The following is an 11,371-nucleotide window of genomic DNA, read 5'->3' on the forward strand; positions in this document are numbered from 1 at the left end:
TTTTTCTTTTTCAATCGTCATAAATGTGATATTCAATTGACCTGTTATGACTCAAATTTTGGGTGTCCACCCCCCTCTGCTGCAACTTTCGTCTCTTGGAATAAGTCAGGTGATTCTTTCACCCTGCAAAATTGTGGAAAACCTGGAGTGGAAATATCTGTGGCTCATAGCCACAGATATCTCTGCGGCTTATATATGTATGTGTACTGGGGTTTTTTTAGAAAACTTTGGGGTTGCGGCTTGTAGTCCGGAAAATACGGTATTCATTTCATAAATAGTGTTATTTCCTGGATTTTTTCTGTGAAGAACCCAGAGAGGGTTATTTGATTGTGCTTTCTGGAAAACAACACATTTTTACGTTTAGGCACTCCTGCAATCGTCACAATTTTTCTGTAACAAACCCACCAGAGAAGGGAAAAAGGAAAAGTTTGGGGACCCCTGCCCTACATAGAAGAGAACATTCAGTTCATTACAGTTTTCGGTTTTTAGGCTTGATGTGTATTTTGTGATTATTAATGAGTGATCGCTGTGGTAGATTAGCCACCACTGCTATTAGCCACGGTAACACAGCGGTGGCTGATTAGCTAATTTAAACACCTGCTTTAGGTCACCTTTTTTATTTTTAAGCTGAACCAAAACACACCTTACTCCACAGCACATCTATATGTTAAGTTTGTCAAAGTCAAGCATAACTGACCTACTTTCCTCTCCCTCGCTATTTTTTTCTTAGTTAAAACTTATTTCTCACCTTGTTATCTAGTCATAGTGTAGACAGTTCATAGCAAAATACTGCATCACTTTTTATATGAGCTTACATTTAAGTCTAGCAGATAAATGGGGCAGGAACTTGCGTGGGTGACATCAAGCTGCAAGGGGTCTAAAGTTTAAATTAAAATAATATTGGAGCTTAGTTAAGAATACTGTTATATATATTGTCTATCATGATATAGCAAAAATATATCAGGATATTAGACTTTCCTCATCTCCCCCAGCTCTACTGTCAAGTGCTTAACCTGCAGCAGACACAGGCTTAACCTGACAAAAGCATCCAATGCTTTTTTTTTAAACCACATTTGCAATATATCTTATTGGGATTTTATCAAATGGACCAACAGAAAGAAGCACATTGTGAAATGTATATATACTGTTTAACTTTCAGAAAAGTAACCCTTAAAATCCAGAGCAACCAAACGTCTCCAGAAGCCAAAATTCAGATAGGAGAATCTAATAAAAACATAATTAGACACTCAAATTCCAGCCTTTATGGAAGAATGGTGACAAAAAAAAACCCCCATAAGTCCTGTTTGCCACAATTCAAGGAGCTGAATACAAATGCTTGCCCCAACTTATCGTTTCTGCAAAAATGTGAAAACCATGATCCATTTTAGTTCCACTTTACAACTGGAATCTGCTTTGTGTTAATCTATCAAATAAAACACCACAGAAATACATGGAAGGATGGAACATGGAGGGACTGAGCCAGGAATTAAACAGTGACCCAAAACACTCAGAGAGACTGGCAGGAGCCGATGTTTCTGAATCTAACACACTGGGTTACCGCAGAAACCAGCTGCTTTGTTGACCCCCAGAAAGAAAAGTAGGAAAAACATTTCCAAACAAAACGTTATGACAAGGTGACTGCCGCGTCCTCCAAGGAGCCTCGCTCTAATAGAACAGAGACAAGATGTCCAACACGAGACGACTCGAGCCAGACCTCAAAATCTCCGGGAGGATGAGGAGATTTTTTGAGCAATGACAAGTGCATTAAATATTCATTATCATGAGCAAAGAGGAAGAGGACATGTGTGATATTAAAACGGGAGCCGACGTCGCCGCGCTCGTTACAGCCACAGTGTTTTGTCCACTCGTGAGTTCTGACACTGTGGCCAAATATCTTTTATGTGTCGGCTCGGCCCCTGGGGCCAACGCCAGATAGAGGAAGCGGAGAAAGAAAAACGTGTAGAAAAGAGGGATTGGACAAGAAAATTACTGCAACCTCAGGGGAGCCCTGCAGCCCTGCTACAGTACAGACAAAGTAATAAGCAGTGATTTTCAGTTTCAGCCCCTTTACTGTAACTCAGCTGCACTCTGCCGCTGTGCTTGTGGGATGGAGTGTGTATGATTTATGGTGGGCTGTGTGTAACTTTTTTAAGCCATTTATTAGTATATGTGCAGGTGCGCATGACATGTAAGCAACCAACATTTATTGGTTATAGTCCTATGGTTTCTTTGTGCTGCGATGCTTAAATGGGGATTTCTGTAAACATTTTTTGCTAAACCCACACACTGTGGGAGTGAGCATGAGTAAGATATATTGTCTTTGTAAGGCTTAAGCAAACGCAGGAAAGTGAAGCTAGATAGCCTTATTATGAACCACTGGCACACAGGATGAAGCTGAAGTCAAGTTTAGAGAAAATAAGTGAAACTCGGAGACCCAAAGGCAACATGCTGATTTCTTGTTGCGACAGAGCGAAAATGAACAGCCTCGCTCTCTTGGGAGAACATCAATTATGGTTTGTTCCACAAAGTGGGGCAAAGCAAAAAACAACAGAAGGGGAAGGAACTCACAAATAAAAACATGCTCAATCTGTTACAATCTGTCTAGATATTAACATGTTTTACAGTAGAAACAGTTTAACTAATCAGTAGTTTAGATAGGGCCTAAATAAATCAGACCTGGTTCAAGCCCACAGGCATTGTGTCATTATCCGAACTGATGGGCCCAAGCCCAAGGAAAACCCGATGTATTATTTCCATTATGATTTACTGCTGACTTCCATTTCTAGACTACCGTCTAAGTAAGGAGTGTAAGTTCTCCTGTTTTTAGCTTTTATTTAATATCTTCCATTTTGTCGCTAGTTGTAACCGCAGGGTGAGTTAAGGTCAAATCCTCTGGGATGTGTGACTGGTACCATCTTCTCACTGCAGTGTGCTCTGCTTGTACAGATTAACTTCAGTAATCACTTCATTTCCTTAACAGGTTAAACTATCTACTCATCTATTTGTAGTAAATTAACACTACTTTGTCTTAGGAGTTCTGGTTAGCTTTTCCCTGTGCTGAATGTATTACAGGTTTATTAAACACGCTACAGAAACCTGAACTTGACCATCAAGCTAATAATTCTGACCCGACTCGGTCTGAGTCTCGGCTCAGGTTTGGGCCATAAATATAAACTCTAATCAGCAGCATGCTGTTGTTGGTTTTAGAGGGATTCTTTTAATGCTCTTTGGTTGCATGTGTACGGCAAACCAGTTTGTACTTTAATTCTGCCTGGATGACAGAACAACACTCCTTCCCTACTGCTTATCTGATCTTCCTGTTTTCCTCCTTCACCTCCACCTTTTGACTAATCTATTCACTGCACAAACTGAAACCCTCTCTGCCTTGCATCTTCAACTCCATCTCCAAAAATCAACCTGACCTCCTCCCTCCGATTACTCATTTCTAATTCTTTCCATTCTGGTTCCTCACAATAAAATCATCTGCTCTGCTACCCGTCTTTTTGTTAGTGCCTCCATCCCCAATCTATCACAGTTGTCATAGTTACCATCTTGTAAATGTTTCATTTCAAAAATACAAAAATCCTTTTGTTACAAATCAGCCATAAGACTAGTCATTGTCCGCCCATACCTCTATGTCAAATCAAATTTATCAAACAAACTCTAGTTTAGTTTCAGGTTTGAACATTTTTATTGAAGCAGATTCATCATCATCTTATTTTTAAGCCTACAAACTTTTTTTTATTGTACCTGTTGCAATATTTTTATAAGAAATAACCCAAACCACAGTAGTAATTCTCTAAATTTAGCAACCTTGAGGCCCAAGGGAGGGAGGCAGTGATGAGTCCTGATTTACAAATCAATACGCCACAAAGCAGTGAAAAAGTAAAAAATCTGTCAAAATCAGATTTATTTGCCAAGTTTGTTCACACAGATCTGACTTCGGTTCCACTTTATCAAAAGAAATTAAGCATTATGTGATGATTAAAAATATCCTAAGATACATTTTTTGCAACAAGTTATTTAGGGAAACATCCTTTGTTTCTAAGCTTCCAGTAGTTTGATTAATTGGTTTGATTATTTAATGACAACTTGCTGTGAAGTTTGTACTTTTGCTTAGTTTTCAGCTGCAGCACATGTAGCATGATGCTGTATTCAAGTACTATATGCAAACTACATAATCCATTGTAAATGGCTCTAAAATATTTTTCTTGTTATTAAAAATGTGGATATTTCAGGTTTGCTCAACTTGTCCAAGTCATTATATTTAAAAAGTTTGTTTTCTTGCGATAATGTAATAGTTTTTATTTAAAAATTCGGTTTAAAACAACATGAATTATTCATTTAAATGTTGTAAAAATGCAAAGTTTCTTTTTTGCACAAGATAAAACACTGAGCCTCAGAGTAAACACTGCAAATTAAATTAAACCTCAAAACAATGAATGGACTGATTAAAGAGCAGAAGGTTTTAAAACCAGGAAAGACTGAAAACTTTTATGAATGAAAGAATAACCACAACAAAGCTGTGAAACAGAAGGAAAGTTGGAGATCAAAGCTGCAACTCAAAGAAGATTTCGTAGCATAAAGGGAGACAATTTATTTTTAGAATAACTATAAATAGCTCATCTGGGTGCAAAACCAACACCAGAGAATTGCTCTGCTTTGAACCATCAGCAAACCTAATCTAGGCCATTTTGCTCAGCATTAAACAACAATCTGAGTGAATAACTAGTGGGAAAGCACATTGAAGCATTTTACAGTATTGAGGTCAGCCTAAGACATGTTTTGCTGAGTTTCCTCAATCTCAGAAGAGTTGTTAGCAACAAGCAGAGAAAGAGGAAAAGGTTAGGAGGGGGAAATGTGAAGAAAAAAGCAGAAAGCAGAGCCAACAGCAGAAAAAGACAAAGAGAAAACTGAAAGATTTATACATGAGGAGATCAAACACATTAAAGTTTGTATGGAAAACAACAGGAATAAGTCACAGAAGAAAAAGTGGAACAGGAGCATATTAGAAGAAGTGATAGAAAATAAATATTGAGGAGGAGGAAGACTAGGACATTATTCCAAGAAGGGAAAGTAACTTGAAGGTAAAGGGGATGAGAAGGATAACGGGAGGGTAGAGGAAGAGAGATACCAAGGTGGGACTAAAATAAGCAGCTTATTAAAGGCACACGGAAAGAGCAGCAGCAGCTTTTCCTCCGCTATCCTCCTGAGAAATCTGGGGATAATATGTTGCAGAGGGAAAAAAAAAAAACATTTTGCTTACCGCTCCTTAAAAACAGGCTTAACTAGGGTGAAACCAAAAAGGCAGGGTGCAGAGAGATAAAACACTGCTGCTGACGGCAGCCGATTCGGGCCGAGATGCGGGACAGAACTGGGTTGGCGTCTTTATCAGCTTATTTAAAGGAACGTGGCATTTGGTGGGGGCTTTGGTTCACACCAACTTAAAATATCATCATGGAGATGTTGCAGTCTGTGGAATGGGAAGAGAAATGGTGGCACTGTGCTGAGGCCGGTGGACAGCGCGGAACAGTTATCCCTCTGTGATATGTTAAATAATTTACCACAATGCTTTATAAAGCTAACTGACAAAGTAGGACAATGCAAAAGCCTAAACTGGTGGTCACACTTTGAGATGAATAACTTACAATTTGCAAAATAGTATTTCTTTTTTATTTACTATAATGCCAACATGAAAAGCTGATTAAAGATTAAACTTTATTTGAAGCTTCTGTACTTGACTTAAATAGGTCTCAAATTTTTTCTCTATTTTTATTGTTGTGTATACTGCAGTAACACCTATGATATATATTACATTGAATACAAAGATATATAGTTTGAGAAATGAAGCTTCAAGAAAATGAAGCTGAATCATTCCAATCTGTGTAGCTAATGCATTTCTTAACTGCTTGATTTTGTTTTGACTGAAAGTAAAGCCACAATATGTAACTTTTATTAAAAAAAATTGTACATATTTGTTAAAGCTGTCAACAGTCAACAACATTCTCAAATTTCAATTCCCTATTAAAACCTAATTCCGTTTTAATTGGCGCTTTCTTCTTTGATTTCCAATTTTGACTTCCAATGATTCACTTCCTGCTAAAGAGCCCCCTGGTGGTTGAAGAAAAATCCACATATAAGTGGCTTATAGTCCAGAAAATACGGTATATGAAAAAAAAATCTAAATGCTCTCTGGTATTGTTCAGGGGGCCGGATCAAATGTGGAGGCGGGCTGGATTCGGCCCGTGGGCTGTAGTTTGGGGACCACTGTCTTAAAGGGACAGCAACCCGCCTACATGAACTGGAAATGTTTGGCGGCTCCACAGGGAGGTCAGCATCCCCTCTTCATCTCTGCTCCATCTTCTCCACTAAACACTTTACTCTCTGTATTATCTTCATATTCATCTGGTGCTAGTAGTTTACCAGCCTTTCACTCTGCTGTTAAGATGAATCAGATTAATAAAATATTAGGACTATTACATCCAAAGTCATTTTTTCAAATGACGTAAAATGTGTTTCTGTTTCTTTTTGCTTTGCGTGTCTGGCTGTGAACTCAGGTGGTTTATAGCAATGTGGTTTTAAAGATAGCAGCACACGCGGACGCCGCTCCTTATCGCCAGGTTATCATGAACAACCCTTCTGTCTCCATCCCACAGGCGGAGGCGAGAGAGCAACAGAGGGAAACGGGAGAGAGAAAAGAGAAAGAAAAAAACGAAGGAGGAGGAGGAGAGGAGAATGTCAAACTGTCTGGCCTTTTCTTGGCAATCTTACCACGCTGTCTGTCTGAGAAATTAATCTTCTGTCATCTTTAGATAGGAATCTCTCACTTATCTGTCTCCACCCACGCCTCCTTCCACTTCGCCGTTTCCCTTTCACTCTAGCTGCATCACTTATTTTCTTTTAATTTATTTTTTTCCACATTTCACCCACCCATCCAGTATTTACAGTGTTTCTGTGACTTTCTTCCGGTCTCTCTACATTACTGGAGAGAAGAAGCTCTTTTAACACTTTTTGCACTCGTATTCTCTGCCTGGACACTTTTCCTCCATCAAACTGTCCGATTTCCACAGACACACTTATCAAACGTTTCATTCTTCTGTAAATTATGTTCAGTTGGTTTTTGGTCTTTTTTCTTCACAATGCTAGAAAGGAGATGACATTTACTTCAAATTAATTTCACAACATTGTTTGCATCTATAATGTACTTCTGAAGCTTTAATTGAATCAATAATGAATGAATGATGACTCGGGTTAGTTCTCATTTGTGGACGTCTGCAGGTGATATAATTTGCAAAAGTATCATAACTTCGTAAACTTCTCCAGAAGCCAAGGGAAGTCTCATTTACAGCATATTAAACCCAAACATTTGGAAGGAGTGGAGCAACACTCCACATGAGGAATCAGCATAACATGATGTAAAGCTAAAACAAAGTTGATTTCATGATACTGCCCCTTTTATTAAGACAATCATTTTTCTCCGACCTCTCAGTTTGCAGAACTTTGTGTGGCTCTTTTGCAAAAACATCCTAATAAAATACATGAAGTTTGAGGTCGTAATGCCACAAAATGTGATAAGGGAAACAATTGAAAACAAACACTACAAGTAACAGCTACAACAAAGTCCCTGGACTTGTTTTCATGGGACTAATAACAGCTTTATTTTTCTCCTTTAATCTTCTAAGTAAAGAGATTTTTATGTGAATCCGTCACTTCAACTGATTCAACATGAAAACAGTGCATCAAAAGTTAACAGAAAGACTAGATCAGTAAGGAGGGAGGATAAAAAGATGGCTCTTACATGTTTCTCCCCTTCGATCCTCTTATCAGCCTGTTGAACAGCCTCCAGGTATTTAAAATACAACTCCATCAGTCGATCAACCTGAAGATATAATGAGGAAGCGTTGGACGGAAGAACGATGGCGTGAGATTAGAAAGCAAAGAACGGGAGCAAAGAGGCGAAACAAGATAGACGCATATAATTAAAAAAGTACTTAGATTGTGTAAAACGTTGGCTGGCTAAAAAGTCTCTCCAAATAAATTAAGATAAAAATAAAGCTTGCAGCTCTAATAATGGAAACTTTTCATGAACAAAATGCTCACGCTGTCTCAGACTGGAAGGGAGGAAAGTCTTTCCATTGTTATTCGATAGATTTGGGCTCAAGCTAGGCTGAGGAAAATTATTTTATTTTGTTCTCTAAGCTATTCTTGAGTAAAATTAGTTTTAGGCCATTACCATTGACCTGTGACTGAGTTTTCTGACAGTGAGCTGTGTCTTCATATCCTTAATACTTCATTGTGCTCTAAACAGACTCAATGTTCTTGATAAATACAGCAAAGAAACTCCAAAATAAATGAGTTTTTCCATCTGAATGTTTCAATTTAGCATCTTTTTAGGATCAATCTAAATGAGAGTCAATGTGGCTCCATCTAATGGAAATAAACATTAAGCTGCTTGTTGTTACCTTTAGCAAGAATAAGCTTGTTTTTGAGCTTTCATGTGGGCAGACCACCTGAAACCACCAAGTTGTTTTAAACAAAACAAGCAGCTGATAAAAGATTAAAAGGCACAATTCACATTAATTAAACTTCTTGCTCAAAACTGGACAATAATCCAAGGAGACATACTAGTCACTTCAGAGGTACAAACATTTCAACATGGCTACTCTCAAAAGTAGCCATGTTGAACCTAAAATGGACTAAAACCTTTAATAATGAACTTCATGCAACCTTCTCTAAACTTTTGAATAGACAAACAATATTTCTGTACACTGACCTGTCATGATAAATTATACAAGTTATTGTGATAAACGATAATATTGTTGTTTTGAGACCATTTTTAGTAATATAATAGAAATGGATAAATAATGCAAGAACACATTAAATGGTGATTGCATGCTTCTGCTTAAACATCCTGCTTTCATGGCAAAACATCATTGTGGTGTGAAGTTTTTACTTTTTCCAGAAGTTTACCTTAACTTAATGTGAATAGTGTAATTTTCCTAAATGATGCACAAATCATTGCCTGACTCAGCTAAATTTGATTACCTAACCACATACTTGTATTCATGCAGGTGTACATTTTCAACTGAATAAATTTCAATAGAAAAGGGGCCTGGACAGGTCCGTCTATCTGCATAGGAGATAAACTCAAGAAAATGGTTGAATGGAGCAGAGAGACAAATTTCACTAAAGCTTTCAGTGCAACAAAAATAAATAAAAACTTTGTTTGAATTTCAGTGAATAGAAGTGAGTCCAAAACAAAAAAACACAGAAGGAGTAAGGATGAAAAATATTTTAAAATAAATCAAAAGAAGTCAAAAGGAACGAGAGAACAGCCAACCTTTTCACAGTCGTTTTCTGTAAACTTGTTGAGGAGTCTGGTTCTCTGCTGGGACTTGAGGTTTCTCAGCATGGAAGCGATGACGGAGCAGACGTGTTCTGAGGAAGAGTTAAAAGTAATGCTGTGAACAACATGCATCTCAAGTCCCACCAACAGTGTATGGAGGCTAATTACATCTAAAAACATAGTAGATTACAGAGAAATGAGCGCACAACACAAAAGTGCTTGAACTTTAATCAACATGTTTCAATTCTGACCAAATAAAAAAACGTAAAGCACATTACAAGATAAAGCCCTGAGAAGCAGCAACCTGATTAGCATCTGATCATTTGAAATTACAGCACAGAGCTAGCTTAGAGCAAGAGTAGAAGAAAATGTAAATGAAATTTTGGAAATCGATTTTCATTTCGGAGCCTGCTGGAACGTGTAGCAGTTTTGGCAGAGGCTGAATTATGTTTCTTGCGGTGATAGAAATATGTTTGTGGCAGCTTTGGGGCCATTGAAGGCGCAGAAGATCTGCAGACATGTTAATTGACTAAATTAGCAACACAAACATATTGAAACCCCCTGTTACTCATGCTCAAGAAGGATCATATTCACATCTCCTTTTAGTCAGCAGCTCCCGGAGCAGGTGGCAATCATAGCACAATATTTCTCCAAGATATTGAATGGAAATGCGGTGCACACACTAGGGAGGCAGTCAGGGGATGACATTGTAAAAATCTCTAGATATATACAAAGCGAAGGCAGAAAAATGTAATTGGACTTTATCAACAAGAGGTCAATATTCTCTCTCAATGAGGCTTTGCAGTTGCTAAGCAACAGGAGTGCATGAATCAATCCCGTTTCTGTGTTTTAAAAGGGGGTCTTGTTTGCTGTCGGCTTCCTTTGTGCAATCCTCCCGTGACCCGCAGCGTCTTTACTCACAAGACATGAGAGCTGAGAAAACTAAGGACTGTAACACCTGCCGCCATCAGTAGGTTCAGAAGACACAAAGATCCATCAAGAGTAAGAGTGTGAGTAGAAACAGAGGAGAAAGTGCACTGGAACAATACACAACACAGCAGTCAGGAGGATTTAAAAGCACAGACCTGAGGTAAAAACATGCGTTACGGCCCCTGGCCTTTTGAGGCTGTGCAGGTTCCCTTTTTTGTTATGCAGGTTCAGCTGTGAGAGCACACCTTCCTGATTGGCTGCCTGAAGGCTGCAGGGGAGCGGCTACGCCATTGGACCAGCAGAGGATTACAAGTCAATCAGACGTTGATGAGGCCCACCTGCACCATATAAAAGACTCCTGAATCCATTCCTCCAGTGGGGCAGCTAGTTGAAAGAGGCTTTGTGAAGCTGTCCCCCCACGTTTGATGTTTGCAACTGCTTTAGGCAGTTTGTTTTGAACCATTTTGTACAACTGCTGTGGCAGTTTTGAACCATTTTGTTTCTGCTTGTTCTGCTAAGTAGCTTGACTGCTTTGCCAAGCTAGAAGCTTGTTTGGGAGGCTTGGTGCTCCCTTTGTGTGTTCTTTTTTTCCCCCTTTTAGTTATTTTCAGTTTACTTTGAATTGACTTGTAAGACATTTTGTAACTTTAATTTGCACTTGACATTCTTGAGTTTATTAATCCCTTTTGTTTAGCATTAATTGGGTTAAATTGTATTGTTTTGTGAAACTTTCTTTTGTAATAAATCATTTTACATTCCACTTGTTACTCTGGACACATCTTATGTTACCGCCCCTGGACCCCTAGACCTTGGGGACGTAACATAAGAAATAAACAGGAAAAACTCACATAAGGGACATATGCAATAAATTCATCAGACAAAAGCCTACATTTTTGTGAAATAAGTCATCCAAAATCTAATTATGCTGTTTAAGCTCCAAAGAATGCAGGTTTGCATATTTAATAGAAAAACTAGGAATCCACTGATCCACTTTTTCAGCACCAATACCTAGGCCTGTCACGGTAACAAATTTTGCTGGACGATTGTCTAAAAAATTATTGCAATAAACGATAATATTGTATCAAGACCTTTTGA

At 38.3% G+C, this 11,371-nt stretch overlaps 1 protein-coding gene across 1 annotated transcript in view; it reads right to left on the minus strand.

The window, feature by feature from the left end:
- Positions 1-10,520, minus strand: part of LOC106940286 (beta-catenin-like protein 1) — a 29,885-nt gene extending 19,365 nt beyond the window's left edge. The window contains exons 1-3 of the mRNA XM_015022992.1: positions 10,432-10,520; positions 9,341-9,438; positions 7,799-7,879 (exon numbers count right to left, since the gene is read on the minus strand). Coding sequence (XP_014878478.1) covers positions 7,799-7,879; positions 9,341-9,412 — 153 coding nt within the window. The 5' untranslated portion in view covers positions 9,413-9,438; positions 10,432-10,520. The remainder of the gene's footprint in view (positions 1-7,798; positions 7,880-9,340; positions 9,439-10,431) is intronic.
- Positions 10,521-11,371: the final 851 nt, after the last annotated feature.

Source organism: Poecilia latipinna, unplaced genomic scaffold (assembly GCF_001443285.1).
Source record: "Poecilia latipinna isolate Pla-1442-1.1 unplaced genomic scaffold, P_latipinna-1.0 Scaffold3164, whole genome shotgun sequence".
NCBI lineage: Eukaryota > Metazoa > Chordata > Actinopteri > Cyprinodontiformes > Poeciliidae > Poecilia > Poecilia latipinna.